This window comes from Vidua macroura, chromosome 9, assembly GCF_024509145.1.
Source record: "Vidua macroura isolate BioBank_ID:100142 chromosome 9, ASM2450914v1, whole genome shotgun sequence".
In the NCBI taxonomy this organism is placed as follows: Eukaryota; Metazoa; Chordata; class Aves; order Passeriformes; family Viduidae; genus Vidua; species Vidua macroura.
The window spans coordinates 1,039,084-1,059,393 of NC_071579.1; the positions used below are offsets into that span (position 1 = coordinate 1,039,084).

The window sequence follows — 20,310 nt, forward strand, 5'->3', positions numbered from 1 at the left end:
GACTCCCCTATCTGGGATTAGGAGACTGGCTCTGCGGCTGAGGGGAGAGCAGGGAGTGTTGGACACCTGGACTTCATGTCAAAGGCCCTGCTAAGCCTCCCACAGCATCCTTCAAACAAAAATGCTTGGAAAACCGGAGGATAAAGCATCCTTCAAACAAAAATGCTTGGAAAACCGGGGGAAACTGTAACATCAGGTGTAAAGGATCACAATCAGCAGTTACAACCTCCACTGGGCTGCTGGTTACTAATGGCACCCCTCAAGGATCAGCCAGCCCTGCTTAGAAGCAGGGATAGGATGAAGGATAATGGGAAGGGGGACCCCAGCTGGAACGAGAGAAAATCCATCTAGGCACATGGAAACAAATATTTTCTATAAGCACAGTCAAACACTGGACAGGGCCCAAAGTAAAGGGTGGCATCAACCATTCTTAGAGCTTGGGATGGACACAGCCCTGCGCAGTCTGATCTACCAGGGCATTTGCTAGCAGGAGGTCAATCTAGAGACCTCCAGAGGCGCTTTCCCACCTTCTGCGGGACCCACAGTATAGATTTAGCCAAACAAAATGCTTAGAGATGACACTCCCCACAAGACTTGGCCATTCAATGCTGAACAAAAATTTCCAGGAAACTATTCCCTTCGCAAGTCACACCAGGGTGAATTTCCACAACTCATCTCGCCTATCATCCTACTCCCAGCCATCTCAAAACCAACATAATGCTACAGGCACGCTATCGGCCTGGGGCAACCCAAGACACAAAGCTAGGACAGCCAAGAGTCAGCTCTTATACCTCTGTGAAACCAGGTGCAAGCAGAAAAAAAGTACAAACACGACAAAAGCAGCTGCATTTTTCAAAAAGTAAGGGTAGGCCAGAAGAGCAGAAAGAACAAAAAGTAGTTGTTGATGGAGAGCAGCCAGACAGGATGGCTTGGCCACCTTCGCTGTATTTTTTCTCTTGTTTACTTTACTTCGGTTCTGCAGAACTCCACAAGAAACAGGGCATTTTGAAAAAGAGGGAAACTCCACAAAAACGTCTTCCTATACAGCCTATAATCCTGGGGAGAAGGAAGCTCCACAGAACAGCTTTTATGAAGGAAAATGGCCGAGCACAAATTCATGCCAGACCACCCTCAGTTCATGTTCCATAAAATACAGTCCCAAACCCCGTTGCCTCTCCTTTCTCTTCACGTGAGCCAAAACAAAGGACAATCAGACAGGAGCACAACCCTGAACAGAAGACTAATGGGGAAGCACACAACAGAACAGCAAGAGTGAAAGGGGAGGCCAAGCTCTGCGGGACGTGCCTCACACCAGCCCCCCGGTCCACCAGCAGCCTCTGCCCATCTTTGTGCTCCTTATCGCGCAACTCCTCCTGGGTCCCCACCCCGACAACCTCGCATGACCCCCCCATCCGAGCAGCCTCTCCACCCCGGGCCCCATCCCGGGCCCTGGCCCCGTGGCTGCTCTGCTCCAGCCCCGCTCACCCATCCCACCCTGCCCCAGTCCCGCACCTGCCCCAGCCCCCGAGCCCCCCCACCACCTCGAACCTCACACGCCTCGTCTCCCCACACCCTCGTGCTCCGTACGGCCCCACGCGGCCGCTCCCCCTCACCTCGGCCACCCCGCTGCGCCCACCGCCCCGGCTCACGCAGCGCCGGGCACAGCGCCGCAGCTCGCCCCGCGCCGGGCCCCGCAGCCCTTCACCCCGTGTAACCCCACGCCAGGCCTCCCTTCCCCGGGCAGCCCCCCCAGGCCCCTGCCCCGCGCCCGCGGCCCCCTCCCGGGCTGCCCCGGCCCCCGCCCGCCCCGCCCCGGGCCTGCCCCGCCGGGCCCCGAGCGCCGGCCGCGCGCGGGAAGCAGCGCGGGGCGGGCGGCGGGGCCGGGGCCGCTCTTACCTCCGACCCGGTACATGTTGGCGGCCATGCCCGCGACCGGGCCGGGTGCGGGGCGCGGGCCGCTCCCGCCGCCGCCGCCTCCAGGTGCCGGATCCGCTGGAAAATGGAGGCTGGAGCGGGCGGCGGGGGAGGGGAGCGGGGGAATTAAAGGGGCCGCGCCGGCGGACGGGGAGGGAGTGAGGCGGAGGGCGGGGCGGCGGCCCGGGCCCGGCGGCGGCGGCGGCGGGAGGGAAGGAAGGAAGGAAGGAAAGAGGGAGGGAGGAGAACGAGGCAGAGCCGCCCGCCCGCGGCGTGTGAGGGCGGCGCTCCGGCCCGCGAGGGGCGGGACGGGACGGGAGCGGAGCGAGCGGGGCTGGGGCGGCACGGCCTCCACACAGACACACACACACACACACAGACACACACACACACACACACACACAGAGTGAGTGTACACACACACGCGGACTGTCTGTACACAAACACGCCGAGAGCACCTCTGCTCACGCACACACAACACTACAGACACACAGCTTCGCCTTGCACACGCACGCGGCCTGGCCTCACACATCGCCTGTCCCCACACACAGTCGCACACGGGCTGACTGTGCACACCTGTGACACACACACACACAGACTGCCTGTGACACACACACCTGTGACACACACACACACAGACTGCCTGTGACACACACACCTGTGACACACACACTGACCACCTGTGACACACACACCTGTGACACACACACACACACTGACCGCCTGTACACACCTGTGACACACACACACACTGACCACCTGTGCACACCGGTGACACACACACACAGACTGCCTGTGCACACCTGTGACACACACACACACTGACCACCTGTGCACACCTGTGACACACACACACAGACTGCCTGTGCACACCTGTGACACACACACTGACCGCCTGTGACACACACACCTGTGACACACACACACAGACTGCCTGTGCACACCTGTGACACACACACACGGGCTGCCTGTGCACACCTGTGACACACACACACAGACTGCCTGTGCACACCTGTGACACACACACACACTGACCGCCTGTACACACCTGTGACACACACACTGACTGCCGGTGACACACCTGTGACACACACACACACTGACCACCTGTGCACACCTGTGACACACACACACTGACCGCCTGTGCACACCTGTGACACACACACACTGACTGCCTGTACACACCTGTGACACACACACTGACTGCCAGTGACACACCTGTGACACACACACACACTGACTGCCTGTACACACCTGTGACACACACACTGACTGCCTGTGCACACCTGTGACACACACACACACTGACCACCTGTGCACACCTGTGACACACACACACCGCCTGTGCACGCCCACAACACCCCTACCCTCACACAACCCTCCTTAGGCAGCTCTCTGGGCCCCACAGTGGCTCTGCTCTCCTCATGCACCAGCCCTGATGTGGCATGGGCAGCCCGACACACACACAGAGCAGACTGTCCTCGGGTACAGACTGACACACACACCACCTGTGCTCACATGCCTGTGCCTGTACTCACAGTCCTTATCATGTTTTCACACGCAGCCTCCATCATGTACAGGCACCGCTGGTGGTTTTGGACAGCCCTCACGCTGCCTTGTCCTCACACTCACACACAGAGCCCTCCTCACACAGACCCATCGGCCACAGGCCATGCACACCCAGGGCAGGAACAGCAGGTTCCTGCACGGACACAGCCCTCCTGGTGCACACCAACAGCCTGCTCACACCTACATCCACGTGCTTCCCACACACATCCCTCCGGCCCTACACGCACCTCCTGCTCACACTCCCCTCTCCTGCACTGTCTCACTTGGGTCCCCTCTGCACTTGTGTCCCCCACTGCCACACTGGGGCTTCCCCCGCTCCTCAAGTGTCAGCCTGAGGGGTGAAATGATGGATTTAGCTTTCCCTTGCCCGCTGACCTGTGGGTGTCACTGGTCCTGAGCTGCACCATGCAGGTACATCCCTTCTGCAGCCCTGCACAGCTCCTGTCCAGGTGTCTCCTCAGCAGCCTTGCAGTGGTTACACAGTTGTTCAACAGCTGTCAGCTCCAGATCACTCTGCAAAACTTGCACATTACCACTGCCACTTCCTCTCCTACAGGAACTGGATGATGCCAAAAAACACCCCAAGGAACCACCACTCTGTGGTACATAGAACCTTTACAGCAGGTTCCCCCAGCAAGAGCTGACAAAGTGCAGCAGTGAAGGTGGCAGACCATGCCCCCGAGGACTTCTCCATGCATGTGGCCAAGGCTGGATGGTGAAGCTCAGTGAAAAGCTACCCCTCTGACGGTCAGCAGAAGAAGACCTGGAGCACTGCTGGCCCCTCAGGCAAGGCAGGATGACTACACTTGGCTCCAGCACAGAGCTGGAGAGTCACCTGATGTTGCCCAAACTGGGTGACACCCCAGGACTTCTCCACACAGTCACACAGGTCAGGATGGCCAAAAAATATCCGTCATGAAACTCTTTGCTGGAGTAAGTGATTAACAGTGCAGTCATACCCTTTAATGGGTATGGCCTGGGCAGAGCTGCTACCTGCACTCTAAACACGCTTCTCACAAAGAACTGAAACACCTACATAAGACCGCCCAAAACACTGACATCTGCCAAAATACATTTATTTTTCAGAAAGAACAGGGCTCTTGTCAAAATTTGCTTTGTGTGTTAGGAAAACAACCTTATAACACCAAATCTCTGACAGTCCTCAGATCCCAGGAGGGCACAGGGCTCTGCTTTTATGTTCCCAATATGCATGAGGAGCACGGCTGAGTGAGGAAAACACTTCTGGGGGAGAAAATCAGTCAGCCAAAAAAGGTCAGTGCTCTGGGGAGCACCACGGTGGTATTTCCTCCTTCCCGAGCCATCCAGGGAAGCGTGTGCTGGCCCAGGCGCCGGGCACACCACAGGACACAAGGGCTGGCCTCCCCAGCTTGCTCCTTCAGCCATTCTGCCGAGCTGAAAATAATCCAGTAGGACACAGAGAAATTATCCAGAACAAATATTTACAAACCACATCCCAGCGCACTCGGTAGTTGCACATGGAGATGTGGACAGTCGCATGGCGTTGATTGCGTTTTCCAAATGCTAAATCGTGTTTTAAACGATAGCAAGAAAAACATGTTGGATCTTCCCTGCTGTTCCTCTTCCAGGTTAAGCAATAGCTGTGGTCAGAGCCAGGGTGTTGTGCAGTTGGAGGGAGGCGAGCTGGAGCTGCCGGACTCAGCCTAGGAAGAAGCGAGCTCCTGCAATGCCCCATCTCCCACCACCAAACCCCACTCCCATGGGTGCCACCGACTCCCAGTGTGCAAACCCAGACCTCCCAGAGAGCTTTGGGTGCATCCTGGCAGGATAGCACTTGCGTTTGACACCTCTCCCGTGACAGTGAGGGTCTGAGCACATAGTTTGAGAGAGGCCCAGACCTGCAAAAGAAAGGCCAGTGCTTTGAGAGCCCAGTCCTAGGCTGCCTGGCAGAAATTCATCTGTCCCAGTGCATGTGAATGAGGGAGGCTCTCCAGGCCCATTGCATGCAACCTGGTACACTCCAATCCAAAGTCATTCCTGTTTCAGCCAGCCCTTGTTTCCTTCTCCTCTCTTCCAGGCAACAGCAGAGTGTGCCAAGGGCACTTGGCTTGGTGCTCTCCCTGCTGATGTGCTTCCCCCAGCAGTACACGAGCCTTCCCACCACCCAGTCCTCTCCACTCACACCCTTATTCACTTGCTGAGACAAATTCCTCCATAGGCTCTAAAAGGTGATGCTCAGGATGTGCCTCTTTCATACAGTCAGGCCACCAGTGCAAGTTTACAGCTGAACCTGTGCAGAAAATACACAGCCAGAACAGAGCCTTCACATGTTTGTCTCCCCCAGCTCTTCCGTGGTGCCCCTGTGCCCCCCCCACCACCACTTCACCACCAGCCAGACCCCCTTCATGGCTTTAGGTGCTGTTTCTGCACTCCTGAGTTCTGAGCTTGCCCTCTCCTGAGCTACCTCCATTCCTCCTGCCTAGAATGATCCAATGCCTGCTCTGTGCCACCAGGTGTGGGTTTTGTCCCCTCTCCCAGCATAGGGCTGGGGCCATAACTGCATCTGCACCTGGCCAGGCCACGCAGAGCACCTGAGCTATCCACTGAGACCTGTGTCCTTTGAGAGCAGCCTGGCCTGCTCTGAGGGGCTCCCTTCACCCCAGCTCTTTGCTCCACCAGCTGTCACCCCTCCATTCCTCACCCTTGGGTCAGGACAGCACGAGGAAACAGGCTGCTCCAGCAGAGCATTCCCATTTCTGCCTCCAACATCCTGGATCCTAAGGACCGTGGCCATGGGGCCATTTCTCAAAATTTCTTCTTCACCTTCCTTCCTCAAAACAACAGCTTAGCTCTCCTCTTTCCTTCACCTCTTCACCTTCTGACTCCCCAGCGCCAAGCCCAGGTTCTTGAAATCCCACACATCCCTGTCCCACAGTCCTCCCAGGAGCACACACAGCTTCAGGCTCCCACAGCCTGTCTTCCTCCCTGAGATGTCCCCCTTGGTACCCCAACACCACGGCATCCATCCAACGCAGCCCCCAGATCAGAAATAGGCACCAGCCTGGTCCTTTCTTGCTGTGCAAAGGTGAGGACTGAGTGCTGGAGAGGGCTGTCATATCCAGGAGAGCTGCAGGAGGTGAGCAGATCCTTCTGGGAGAGGAGGCAGCTGGGAGAACAGCAGGGCTGCAAAAACTACAGGAGGGCTCAGTGCTGGGAAGGACGTGCCAATCCACCAGCTCTGCCCTGGAAGTGGCAGCTGGATAAATAACACAAGAGAACCCCCACGGCAGAAAGCCATGCTGCTGTTTCCTCCTGCAAACAACTGCCCCCGGCATGCCAGAGCAGCCCCTGCCGAGAGACGACTCAGGGGACGGGTGTGTGCTTTCATGTCCAGTTTTATTAGTGTTGCATTAGTACCATAAAATAGTTGACGAGGTCGAGCACGTTGCAGTTTGTTCCAAAAAAAAGGCTATTTACATTTAATCTGTCTTCATAAAAAACAACCCTAGAACCCAAACAATACAACAATGAAACAGATGGACAGCTCAGGAATCTACAAAGTGGCAACGTCCCCTCTCGCGCCGCGGCGCGGACAAGCCTGGTGGCACGCAGCCCCAGAATTCAGGCGCTTCCCCACGGCTGGGGCACTGTCCCACCAAGGCTCCAACCTGCAGCTGACTGGATGCGGCCCCAGAACAGTGCTCTTCCTTAAGGAAACCAGCAACCCGCTGCTTTACAAGTTGGCACGTCCCCTTCTGCCCCAGTCTGTCCCAAAGCACCAAAGTGATCCTTCCTGCAGGAGCCAGCCCTGCCAGGAACATCTCCCATGAGAATACCATTGAAGAGGCTCCAGGAAACCTCCAGGGGATGCCGCTGCTCATTTCTGGCCTTCTCCTGCCAGGTTAAGCCCAGAGGGAGTGTCACATTAAAATGCCACTACTCAAATATCTGCTGAGATCAAGACCTCCCAGATGAAGGGGACAGACACTGCATCCAACCTAACTTCCAGAAAGCTCCAGGGCCCCAAGCCCTTTACAGCTGCATGGCCCACCTGTCCTAATCCCAGTTTCCCAATCCCTTAGCATACCAAGCAGCAGGAAAAGATCACTGGTTCTGCTGCCTCTTGACATGATTTCCCTCTTAACTTTGGAGATTCCAGGCGCAACATCCTCTGCCCTGGTTCGCCAGTGCTCCCACCCGCACACGCTGCTGGTGAGAAACACGACAGGGCCTTTGCTGCAATCACAGGTTAAGCACAGAGCAGTGCGGTTCCCGGCTGAGTGTGATGTTGGAAAGCAAACAGGCACATCTTCTCAGCCCCAGAAACCTGCCAGCCACCTATCCCTGCCCTCTCTGCAGGACAAAGCCACAAGCTTTACCTTGTGTTTTAACTAAAGCAGCAAAACATAGCCAAAGAGTTTTTCCTCAGACTTATGTCCCCGACACCACCAGCGCCACAGCAGAGCCAGGCCTGACTGAGCGCTGGCAGGGCTGAAGCCCAGGCTTTGTCTCCAGGAAACTCAAGCCAGAGGACCAGGAAGCACTCAGGGTGCAACACGATGCCACGAACCCCTTCCATCTTTCATCTGCTCTCCGGAGCTGCTAAACTAGGTCAGCGTGGCGCAGCTCAGCGCGGAGCCAGCCGCTCCCAGAGCTCACCCCGAGCCAGCCGGGGGCCTCGCCCACAGCAGCTGGAAAAGAAACCAGAGCTCTGAGAAGCCACAGCCAGAAGGGCAGGAGAGACTGGCCCTGTGGGGGGCTGGGGTGAGCTCTGGGACACAGAGAAAGGGACACCACCTTCAAAGCACCTCCTGGCCAGTGATCCACTCAGGTGCTGCCCACCCCAGGCCCTGCCTTTGCTGCCAGACCACACAGCTCCAAAGCAAGCCCGACTTGGGAGATAGCCCCCCCTGAGTTTCTTCATTTGAGATGTACCTTCCCCGCCCAAGCTCTCCAGAGCTGAACACAGCGCGGTGCCGTCTCTGCTCTAAGCCATCCTTCTCCACTCGCTGACACAGCCACGGCCACCCAAGCCCACAGGCTGGCACAGCTCTGCAGGCATGGGCCCTCTGCTGCCCCAGAAACTTTTCCTCATCCCACAGTGGCGATCCTTCAAGTCAGTGGAGCTCACTCCCGGCAAGAAACTTCCCCAGAAACTGTGGGTAAGTGGGGAAACCTGAGATCAGTCACTCATTCATGGGACCAGATCTAAAGCTCCTTCCCAAAGCAGTCTGAGCCATGTGCTTTGACACTCATTTTTCTTAGAGACAGAAACCTGTTTCTACTCCGCACAGGGAAAGAAACAGCTGCACAAAGTGGCTCCGCAGGAGAAACAACAGAGGCACAACAACCTGATCAGAGCTGTGCCACCAAATTTGCATGCCAGCCCTTGCCTCCAGGGCCAGGAAACACCACAGCCACCCCTGGGCACACAGCTGCCCACAGGCAGGCCCAGCCTGCTACTGCTGGGCTCCCTTTGGGATAACAAGGCTGAGGAGTCGGGATGTTTTCTTGCACGGAAGACGCAGTTCAGAGCAACAACGGCTTCCCACACGGGGGAAATCAAGCCCTCAGGTGTACAGAGAGCCTCCCGATGAATTCACTTGTATAAAGTTAGAACAAAACACAAACCAACACGAAATGCAACGAGCAGAAGTGTTTCTCTCACACGTACACACACACGCACACACAGAGTACAGCAGGGCAACACACATTTGATAGGCAGGGCTCTGGAAACCCTGTCCTAGCTACCAGATTTTTTCTTTACAGTAGGTTGAAATACAAAGAGGAGCACAGTGAAGGTTCTCCCCTCACTCCCCAGTAAACAAAAGTTATTGCAGTCGGTCAGTCCAACCCACCTCTGCAGCAGCACCACCAGAGCTGCCCAGGCTGCACACAGCTGGATCCCAGCCCAATCATCCTTGTCACACCAGTGTGAGATTTGAGGGAGAAATCACACACACTGACTAATCTCCTTTACAAAGCTTTTTTTTTGATGCAACAGCCTCGATAAAGATGTGATGTGCTTATACACCCTCTCCCATGCTGCTGCTGCTGCTAGGCAACGCAGTACAGCCCCAGAGCATCAGCTCAGGTCACCCGAAAATGTCAGCTGAGGGACACAACAACATGCCCACTACAGCCCAGCTTCTGCCACAGCCAGGAGCCAGCCCACGGCAGGCAGGAAGAACAAAGTATTGCAGCTAGACAGTGTGTCCTGCCCAGCAGCGTGCCACCAGGCCAGGGACAGTGTCCTCCTCCCCGCGTGGTTTGAAGGGAATACCCAATCCCTGGCCATGGAGGTTGCCCTTGTGCTGGGAAAGGTTTCACGACATCAGCTGGTGAAGCAGCCCAAGCTGCAACAGGCACAAGATGCAGCTGTCACCTCAGAACCTCCCTGCCAGCAGAGCACACCACCAGTACCTGCCCTGGGGACCCGGGCGGTCCCCACGCAGAGCAGGACCTGCCATGCAGCGCAAAGCAGGTTCCTCAAGCCTTTGGAAACCAAAGGGTAAGGGATCAGGGAAAAAAAAAAAAAAAAAAAAGAAAACAGTTGAAAAGCATCACTGCCCTCAGAAAGTGCCTTCTGGAAATGCTCAGTCTGGCCTGCCCACAAGGGGGGGGACCCAAAAGGGCCCATCAGAAATTTCAGTCCCTTATCCCGAAACGCCAGAGATGTCTGTGCTTCCACATGGCAACAACACCCTGCTCCCCATATCCCACCCACCACCTGACAGAGCAGCCCGTGCCACCTCAGGTGTGCAGCGTGACACATGGGCAGGAAGGCAGCTGGACACGCAGAGTGCCTGGCTGGCTCCCAGTCCAGCCACTACAGTGATGCATCACTCCACAGACAACGGCTCATCTTCCTGGGTTTGTGGGGGTTTTTTTGGCAAATTAATATTTTTCCTGTTATTTTTTGTTTTTATTTTATTTTATTTTTTTTAGAAAGCATTAAAAAAAATCTGCAGCTGTTGAAAAAAATCCTTTCCCTTTCGAGGCTGGACGAAGGTTTATTGACAGGTAAAGAATCGGTGTGAGTATGTAAATAGCAGCGACCCCACTGACGTGGTGCCCCTCAGCAGCACAGCCAGCTGGGGAACACAGAGACTGGCCCGGTTTGGTCATTGTCAAAGACCTGGGGCATGGGAGCTTCTTTACTCTTACTGTTTCCCTAATTCCTGTTCCTGCCCAACCCTCCTCAGGCATCGCTTCAGCACCAAAACCTGCCTGTCCCTGTGGCAGGCTCCATGCTCCGAAGAGGATCTCCTCTCCAGACCTCCCTAACTCTGCAAGTGGCTTTGTTTTCCACACCAGACAGTTGAACTCCCCCCAGACTCTCTGATCTCTCATCCTTTGGCAGCAGGAAGAAAGACCGGTGAACCTTTTCTCCTAGAAATACAGAGCGGGGGCCAAACGCACCGTAACGCACGTGATCTTCTGCAAAATCTGTTCGAGCTGATCCACGGCTCCCCCAGCCCACTCACACCAATGAGGTCTCAGGTTAATAAGCAGTGCAGTTACTCAGCTATCTGCTCGTAAGTGGTAGGTGTTCTTGGGCAGGTTGCCTGCTCCTGCCAACTCCCCCACGACTTCACGTTGTCAGCACATCTATATTTAAGACTGGTTTGTTGGTTGGTTGGGTTTTTTGCCTTTGTTTAAAGGGGTTTCCTTCCTTTGTAGTAAACTTAAGAGTTAATAGAAAAAGTAATTCAAAAGTAATCCAAGCACATCTGTAATTAATTCTGCAGGAGAGGGCAGAGCGACGCGAGTCAGAGTTGGCACGCAGTTCCTGGCTCCTGGTGTGCAGTCCTCAGGATGGGCAGAAGGTCCCTGCGCTGAGCACAGCTAGAAGTTGGATTTGGAGTGTCCAAATATGCAGATGGGAAAGTGCTTGACATGAGAGGACCACTGTGCTGCCAGTTGAAAGAACTTGACGTCGTTCCACTCCACCCCATCGATCAGGACTGCATGGGAGGGCAAAAAGAGAGGAGAGTTAGAAAATGCTGAGAGGAAGTGGCCAGCCTGAGGCAGCTTTGCCAGAAGTCCCCCTGCAGTCAGCAGAGGGAGGCCTGGCCACGCTCAGCTGCTCTGCCCCACTCAGCTGCACACACAGGGAGAAAGGCTGAGGAGCACACCAGGTTTGGGGAGAAGAGCTCAGGTTGTTCCAGCATCGCTCACTGACACCAGAGCTCCCCACGCTGCTGATCGCAGCGTCACCCGATCCAGCTTCTCAGATCTCCTAAGCACACCTCATTTTCTTTTTTGGGCAAATGCGCTCTTACAGAGATGGACGTCAGTCTCTCCTCACTGGCACTCTCACCAGGACATCCATGTCTCGCAAAGAGGTGACACATGTCCAGTGAGCACCCCTCATGCCTGCCAGTCTCACAGGGACCGGGCCAGGATGAAGGAGGTGACCCAAGCAGGTCCCTCTGTTGGGGATTACTCACTGAAAAGGCTACAAGGTATTTTTGCTCCTGGATGCCCAGCTCCACTGACAGACGCTCCAGGTCTGTCTACAAGATGCATATATGGCTCCTGCTGTGGCATGAGCATGTGCCAGCATCCTGCCCAGAGGAGCAGCCACAATGTCACCACCTGCCACCAACCAACACTTGCCCCAGATGTGCAAGAGAAGCAGGGGATGACAGAGAGGGGAACGGAGCCCTGTTCAACTCCTGTCCTCATCCAGAGCATTGACTCAGAGCTAGCTAAAGGAGGATTTTCCCACATCCCGGACCTATTAAAGCCTTCCCTCGTGCTGGACACACCAAAGCCAATTCCCCAGGAATATCCCCACCACGCTGGCTCCAGGGCACAGGGCAGGACACCAGCTCAGCCCTTTGCCTGGAGGACAATCACAACACATGAGCCTTGCCCCAGTGCCCAAAGGGATGCAAGTGCTGCACTCACCACGCAGCATGTTCTGCTGATGTTTCGCTGTGCAAATCAACCTGCTGATTCCTTCAATACACTGGCTCTTTGACTCAACCTCCTTGTCCTTTGTTTTCTTGGGCAAAAACATCACTGGAAGAAAAGCAAACCAGCGCAAAGTCAATCTGTGCCACTCATCCGTGCTGCACTGATTCTTGTTTGAGCTTTTGCATTTAAACATTCGTGTCTGAAAATTCTTACTCCTAAGATCCTCCCTTTTTGGCAGGAGTCTGTCAGTGCTCAGCACCATCACTGATGCATATGAGCATCTTAATCCTAAATGTCTCCATGTGAAGCCTTCCCACCTCACAATCCTGATCCCAAATGGCACCTTCAATAACTCCTACTCTGTTGGGACACCATGCAGGGAAAACATCTGCATCTGCAGTGCCAAGCCTGCTGCACTGTGGCCCAACACAGCCTGGTCTGCACAGACACCTGGAGAGCAGAAGGGATTACAAAATGGGGTAGCTGGTGGGTATGGAAGGCATAAGGAGAACTAAAAAAGGGTCCAAGAACTGTCCAAATGCATGAGCAAACATGTACAAACTGGTTTCACAAAAGCTGGTGGTGTTGAACACCTCTACTGCAGGCTGGGCCACCCCCAGGAAGGAGGTTTGGAGTGCCTCAGGATTGCCTCTCCCAGCAGCACGACACTCACAAAGGGTGTTGCCAGGGCTGGCAGCTCCAGCACCAGCAGGGCCACAGCTGTGCTGGCCTGGCACTGACCTGGCTGCAGGGCTGTGCACCCATGTCCTGCAGCCCAGGAGGCCCTACCAGCCTTCTCTCAGAGTCCACTAAGAGTGACTCCCAGGCCCACAGGCAGAGGATGTTGTGAAGGACAAAATGTTGGCAGGCAAAATGTAAATGCAGAACTGCCTTGCTACTTCTTTGAAAATAATTTGTTGCAGAGTTGTTCTCAATTTCTAAAGTGTTTCACATTACCAAGGCCGGGAGCAAATGCAAAATCACTGACAACATTCAAAATGCCATTTTGTTAGCTTGTTTCGAGAAAATAAAGCCACGAGTTTAAGAGCAGAAGAGTATTTATCTTCTACTTCCTTTTGACCCACAAAGATTCTGTGCAAAAGCATAAGAATTATAAAATCATAGAATTGCTGAGGTTGGAAAATACCTCCAGGGCCACTGAACTGAACTGCTAATCTAACACTGTCAACTGCATCACTAAACCATGTCCCCAAGTGCCACATCTGTACATCTTTTAAATACCTCCAAGCACGTAGGGATGGTGGCTTCGCCACTGCCTTGGGCAGCCCCTTTCAGGGCTTCACAACCCTTTTGGTGAAGAAATTTTTCCTAATAGCTAATCTAAATTGCCCCTGCCAACCTTGAGGCTACTTCCTCATGCCCTGTCTCTTGTTACCTGGGAGAAGAGACTGATTCTCACCTTGCTCCAAACACCTTTCAGGTAGTGGTAGAGAGTGATAAGGCCACCCCCAGCTTCCTTTTCTCTGGGCTGAACACCCCCAGTTCAGCTGCTCTTCCCAGGGCTCTGCTCCAGGTTCTGAATCACCCCACTGGCTCTTGTGGGGTGGTGGGTGCAGGAGGAGAGTGGGAGGCCCTAGACTGCAGTTCAGGGGGTACTCCTGCTGTGTCACCTCACAGGGATCTGTGATACTTGCTGGGCTTTTGTTTTCCCTTACATGTCTCCTTCATTCTCTGGGGCTCTTTTGAGCTAAAGGCCCATAGGATGGGGATATCATCCCAGAAAGTAAAGCTACCCCAAGTTTCCAGCACACTGCCAGAAAGGAGGGGCTCATTTACCCTCACTGGTTGTTGGGGTACAAGCTGCCTTTTATCTAATCCAATATCCCAAAACAGCACCAGCAGGCTCCCAAGGAACACAGGGAAACTGTCCAGGCATGGCCTCCTGCATGTCCTTGCTCTGTCCCCACCTTTGCTCTTTTGGGCTATACCATCTTAGCTTCAGCCATCAGAGTGAGCACATCCCCTTCCTACCTCACGCAGAGGAACCACCCTTTCAAACCCTATCACTTTACCCAGTCACTTCCAATCAACTGATCAGGACTTTGGGGATAAAAATAGGACTGAGGTGCTGTAATCCAGCACTGACAAGTCAGGCAGCTCTGGAGCAGCAGGACAGGGACAGAAGGACACCTTACCTTTCTTGTTCTTTTCCTTTGTCACAACAGTCATGGACATGGTTGGCGTGGTGGCGATCTCGCCGCTGGCAGGTAACCTGCTGACCTGCAGGGACCGGAAAGTGCATTTCAGTGTGTTTTTGGTAGTGGAGGGGTCCTTCTTCTCCGGGTCTCTCTTCCTGTCCACGGGTGGAGCTGCAATCCAGTAATCCACCTGCAGGCCCATCAGCTCAGCACCGAGGCCCTGGCTGGGAAACAAGAGGAGGTGGTGATTTCTGCATGCCTCTCAGCAGAGTTTTGTCAGAGGGACTGCATTGCTGGTCAGAGGATAAACAGCTGGCTCTTTGGGCAATCAGGCAGTGACATTTCATAGTGAGACTTAGCAATTACAGAAGCCCAAGAAGTCACCCCTGAGAGATGCAGCCCGGGTCCCACTGCACAGAACCTCAGTGAGCCGAGACAAGCTGACCTGCTGCAGTCACAAGGGTGAGCAGTGGGAAAGGGACCACACAAGCACTTTCCATAGACAATGCTGAGTTCTGTGACACAGCAGCAAAGGCAGCTCCCGAGGTGGCCCAGATTACTTCATCTTTGAGTGGGGAAAAGAGGCTGTAAGAAGCTTGCTGCTGCCTCCCGAGCACTGGTGAGTGACTGTCCAGGCACAGTACTGCAAAAACCAACTCTCAGCTGGGGTGAACAAAGATTTGGCAGGTTCCTGAACATCAGGCACTGAGGTCCCAGTCTCCCTGACTTGCTTTTTGCAATTACCTACCCCCAAGCCTTGCCACTTGCTGGGGAATTCCACTGTTGGAAAAAAAAAAAAAATGTTCTGCCAGCCCCGTGACGTTTGCTAAACAACAGCAGACTTCAGGATATGTTCTGTTGTTGAAAAATCCTGTGCATCATGTGGTAGCAGCTGTGCATCACCAAAACATGCTGCCAGCCCTTTCTTGAGGCAGCAAAGGTAAGATGAGCAGCCTGGGAAGCTCCAGCTCTTTCCTGCCCCTGCCTGTCACTGAGAGCCGTGAGGGGAGCAAGGCTTCACCATTCAGCAGACCTACAAGTGACAGCCTATACTTCTTCCTACACAGTGACAGTCAGTGGTGAATAATACACAAGTACTAGACAAAAACCTAAATTTATCTACCAGCCTGTGTCCCCAGTTTGAGAAATGGCAGTTGTTAAGGAAGATAAATCTGTGATCTTGAATGAAATATGCATCCCTCTGCACCACCCATCTAATAAGGAACTCAAGGTAAAACAAGGACTCCCCATCCTTACAGTCCTCTCAGCAAATCATTTCCTTTTCTTTGCCATTTATTCAGCTAAAAGTCAGACTGCAAAGCAGAGTTCATCTTTGATGACTAAGACCAGGTTTTTGGCTCTCAGGGCAATATTCAGAATTGAGACTCTTTAAGGATCATGTTTTGGAGATGCTGCTTTGAGTTCTAAGACTCCTTTGCATCGCATTTCTCAACTCGGTCATAAAGACAAAGCATCCCAATGTTCACCAGGCCCAGGCAGGATTTTTATGTTCCCTTCCCAGTTAAATACGTGGCTTAATCATTCAGTTTGGGTCTGCTACCACCCCCTGTGCTGTCACTTACAGAGCAGGGGAGATGGAACCATGTTGAACCTGCACTTCCTCATTTCTTGATGATTTTACCCCACAGTATAAAACCAAAAAATACCAGATTCCTAGAGCTGGGGTGTCAGTTTCAGATTTATCACATCCATGGCTCACAGCTTTAATACCCCATGCTCTTGGGGGCACCGGTTTCCAAACCACTTCCACCTTTGGAAAAACCCCCACACAAAGCTCACACACAAGAATTCAGCTCTGCTCCCCAGAGCCTGCCCAGCCCCCAGCTCTCTGCACTGCCAGCCAGCTGCTGCTGGGGCACACGGGGCTCTCCTGCCATCCAACCACAGGGACTCACCAGGAGGGGCCTGGGGAACTGGGCCCCTGGCACAGGTGAACAGGCACTAACACCTTCCAGTGCTGGGCACCTAAACTGGCACTTCCACATCTCCATTGCCTCGTGTGGAAAGGGAACTCTTAAGCCACTTTAAGAAGTCAGAGGTTAAAGGTCGCTGCAGGGCACCCTGGGGTGGGATGAAAGGTCCCCATTCTGTCTCCAACAGGAGATGCTACTTAGGGAGAGCACATAAGCCCAGCCTCAGAGCATGCCCTGGCACTTCCACAGCCTGAAAACCACAGGACTGAGGATGGTAGAGGGCACGTCCCTGAAACATCCTTTAGTAGCCATTAATGGACCTGCTGTCCGTGAATTTGTCTGACCCCTCTTTGATCTGCTGATGCTGATGCCACAGAAGCAGCAGAGGCAGATGTGGTCCCTTCCTCTCTCCCTTTTAACTGAGCTCTTGCAGTGTCACTGGGTGCCTCCAGCTCTTGTACCACAGCTTCAGAGAACCCCAGAACAGCTGGGGTTGGAAGAGACCTCTAGATCCAGTCCAACCTCCCTGCCAAGGCAGGGTCACCTGGAGCAGGTGATGCAGGGATACATCCAGGTGGGTTTGGGATGTCTCCACAGAGGGGAGACTCCACAACCTCCCTGTGCTCTGCCACCCTCTACAAACCCAAACCCCCATGACTTTGCACACCTTGAGTGGCTTATTGCTTTCCTCTCCTGTCCTGAACTGCACAGTCCAAGTGCTTCTGGTTTCCCCTTCTCACTAGGCTGCTGCTATGTTCCCTCACAGGCTCAGGGGAGTTAACAAAATCAAGGGGAACTTCACCAAGTGCCTCTGAGTATTAGAGCTGCACACACAAAGGATTAGACTGCTACACCAACATTTTGTGCAGCAACAAAATGAAGAGTCCTGGCCAGGGCAGCTTTCTAAGGGTTTCCTCCCTTCACTCCTAAAAATTTCAGCTAAACCAGGGCTTAGTCTTACCTAGAGCTGCAGTCCCCTTGCTGTTCAGATGTATTTCAGGCACACGCATGAATGGGAGCTGCAGTTCCACCTTATCACTGCCAGCATTACCCTCACAGAGAAAGTCATCAGCTCCTTCAAAAGTCACCCTGACCTTCCACTCACTTGGCCATTACAAACATCAGAATCATGAGGGATTAGCCTGGCACCCACATGTACTTCGAGTCAGTAAATTTTTTGAATACTTATCTTCCCAAGAGAATCCTGCCCTTGAGACATGCAACCTTCCTACTCAGTGCAAAATCCCCCCTGCCCTCCCCAGCCAGGACACAGTCACTCCAGAGGCAAAAGAGGTGACAACTCTAAATGTTTGCTAGGGATGAAGGAAGAAGTACAGGTTTTCCTCTGGAGTTCTCTGCCACGTGAATGCCAGATAATGGAGATATAAGGAGACAAAAGATGGTTTACCTTGGGGAGGAGAAGCTGCCTGTAACAGATGGTGAGGAAGGGGGCGTGGGGGAGGCTTCTTTCACAGCAGGAGACACGGAAGGCGGGGTGGAAGAAAGGACAACGGAACTTGAGGGAGCTGCGTCATCAGAGTCACCTTAAAAAAAGGAAGTCAAACTGTTTGTCTGGGTTTGTCTCACAGCATAGAACACCGGGATAAAGCTCAGTCTCCTTGTCCATGCTCCTGCTGCACAGGTTTTGTTCAGATTCAATCCAGAGGTCAGCTGGCCCATCAGTTCTGACTGGCTCTGTACGTCTGGGTCCAAGGCAGGCACAGACATTGACACTCCTCGGGGCTCCTCCTTTGGCATCTGCTCCCCTAGGGTTTGCTCCCAGCTGATTTTGAGCCTCCTGCACAGCCACAGCCACAGCCCAGCACACTGATTTCCTTCCTACAGGGAATCTCCCCCTGCAACCACTGCAGGGCAGCACCACTCTTGGAATCCAGCACCTCTGGGTGGCCACAGGGATCTCCCCATTCCATCTGCCTCCACCACCACGGTTTTATCCCCTTCCTCTTGGCCCTTTAGGATGGTGGGAGCACTGTGGCAGCAAGGAGTGACCCACAGAAGGATTGCCTCCATGCACAAACCTGTGTGCCACCCGGGCCACGAGAATCTGGGTTTGACAGTGAAGCAATACAAGAAACAATCCCAACACAAGGAAAACAATATTCCTGTGCATATAAAGGGAAAAAAAAAAAGTTCACATTGACAAAACAGCACCACTCCATGTCTGTGTATGTAAGCAGACAGTATCCTCCTGTATATCAGCTTTGCACTCCCCCAATAAAAAATAAATGGGTCTAAAATTTTGCCCACCCTGAAGTTCCCAGGCGCTGAGATCAATTTCATTCAGCAATTGAGCCCACTGCAGGGAGACAGGCATGAACTTCTGATGAACTGCCTCCTCAGGCTGAAGCAGGAGCCTCAAACCACTGTAACAGTGAATCCACCCCACTGACAACATTAGAGAAATGGTGTTTGCACAAACGTGAAAGTAGAGCTTCCCTGGATGTAGGTGTGGGAATTTCAGCTGGCCTGAAGCTCCATGTAAAGTAACAAAGAAAAAAGGGCCTCTCTTTTTGCAGACAAAGCACTGGGAGCTAATAAAATCCAATTCCACCTCCCAGCCTCCAAGGCATCAGCGATGGATGTGCCTGCTCAGCCTGTGAGGTCAGGCTCCCACTGCTGCAGGACACAGAAAGCACACACAAGATGGTCCTTACCCGACGTTGCAGAAGATTGTTCCACTATTCCAACCTTCACCACCTAAAGGGGGCAAAACAGAAGAGCTCTATCAAACAAGAGCCCCCTGAACTTCAGGAACCCAAACCCCAGCATTGAGCTCATCTCTGCACTCTCCATGGCACTGTCCCTGCAGTCAGAGTAGTTAAGGAGTCCTCTAAGAGCCAGGCAGGTCCTGGCAATGTCCAGCTCACAGCCCTTACCTGACCCACACAAAGGACAGCACAGACCCTGCAGAGCTGTCACAAACCTGTCCAGCTCTGCACAGCCCATCAGCTCCAAGCTATGCCAGCTACAGGGAGGAGAAGGGGCAGCATTATCCCTTCAGCACTGCTTTGATGCACCTGCTAATTACAGACACAGTGCTTCCACTGCTCAGGAGCAGCCACTTCCAGGATGCAGCATAGCTGGGGTTTGTTAGGAAACCACAGAAGCAACAAAGTACAGCTTCTGGTCAGAGTTATCTATTCTCTAAACAAGGGAAGCGTCCAACAAAGACGATAAAGCCCCTACCAAAGCCTCTGGAGGCAGACAGGGACAAACCACCACATGGACAGCTCAGAACGAGCCAGACCACACTGTAATAAGGGCACAAATGTGTGTGGCCAATCACCAGCTGGTACATCAAGATTAATGATAAATGTCACTGGCAATAGCTTGTGGAACAGAACATGCTGCAAACAAACTCCCAAGAACACACTGCCTACAAAGATAAACTGGCCCTTGGTGATATAAAAGCAGAGACCTTCTGCAGTGATAATCTGCTATGGTACACAGGGATCATCACTCTTGACACTGCAGAGAAGAGAGCCTTTTTAAGGTCCTTAAGAAACTTGTCTCCAGGGCTAATGTCTACCCTGCACAAATGCTGACAAATGGGAAAGAGCTGCCAAGGGAGCTCAGGTCAATAAAAACTGCTTTAAAATGAGCAGTGATGTCATGCAGGCTGTGTGGTTTGAAAATAGAAGGTCATTAAGTTCAGACACGACCATGAATGGACCACATCTCTAGGGAGCACACTTCTGTAATATGGGGTCAAAAAAAAAAAAAAAAAAAGTTTAATTCTTAGAAGCAAAACGCTTTGCAGAGTTTGGAGGGCAGGGAGACGTATGCTCAACAGTAGATCTTGGACAGTT

General features: G+C 53.4%; 2 protein-coding genes and 1 long non-coding RNA gene across 14 annotated transcripts in view; 1 reads left to right on the top strand and 2 right to left on the bottom strand.

Annotated features, from left to right (window-relative positions):
* Positions 1–2,057, bottom strand: part of MTA1 (metastasis associated 1) — a 75,253-nt gene extending 73,196 nt beyond the window's left edge. For all 4 annotated transcript variants that reach the window (XM_053985129.1, XM_053985128.1, XM_053985130.1 and 1 more), the window contains exon 1: positions 1,897–2,057. In XM_053985129.1, the coding sequence (XP_053841104.1) occupies positions 1,897–1,924 (28 nt within the window). In that variant the 5' untranslated portion in view covers positions 1,925–2,057. The remainder of the gene's footprint in view (positions 1–1,896) is intronic.
* On the top strand, positions 1,865–4,575 carry LOC128811473 (uncharacterized). The gene is made up of 2 exons (XR_008438353.1): positions 1,865–1,980; positions 4,040–4,575. It is a non-coding gene; the product is annotated as an uncharacterized LOC128811473 (long non-coding RNA).
* A 2,264-nt stretch (positions 4,576–6,839) lies between these two features.
* PACS2 (phosphofurin acidic cluster sorting protein 2) overlaps positions 6,840–20,310 on the bottom strand; it is a 76,433-nt gene continuing 62,962 nt past the window's right edge. For 8 of the 9 annotated variants that reach the window (XM_053984977.1, XM_053984973.1, XM_053984972.1 and 5 more), the window contains 5 exons: positions 19,156–19,198; positions 17,889–18,024; positions 14,544–14,770; positions 12,379–12,492; positions 6,840–11,429 (listed from right to left, as the gene is read on the bottom strand). In XM_053984977.1, coding sequence (XP_053840952.1) covers positions 11,311–11,429; positions 12,379–12,492; positions 14,544–14,770; positions 17,889–18,024; positions 19,156–19,198 — 639 coding nt within the window. In that variant the 3' untranslated portion in view covers positions 6,840–11,310. Of the gene's footprint in view, positions 11,430–12,378; positions 12,493–14,543; positions 14,771–17,888; positions 18,025–19,155; positions 19,199–20,310 lie in introns of those variants that run through there. The other variant, XM_053984976.1, reaches the window with a different exon arrangement.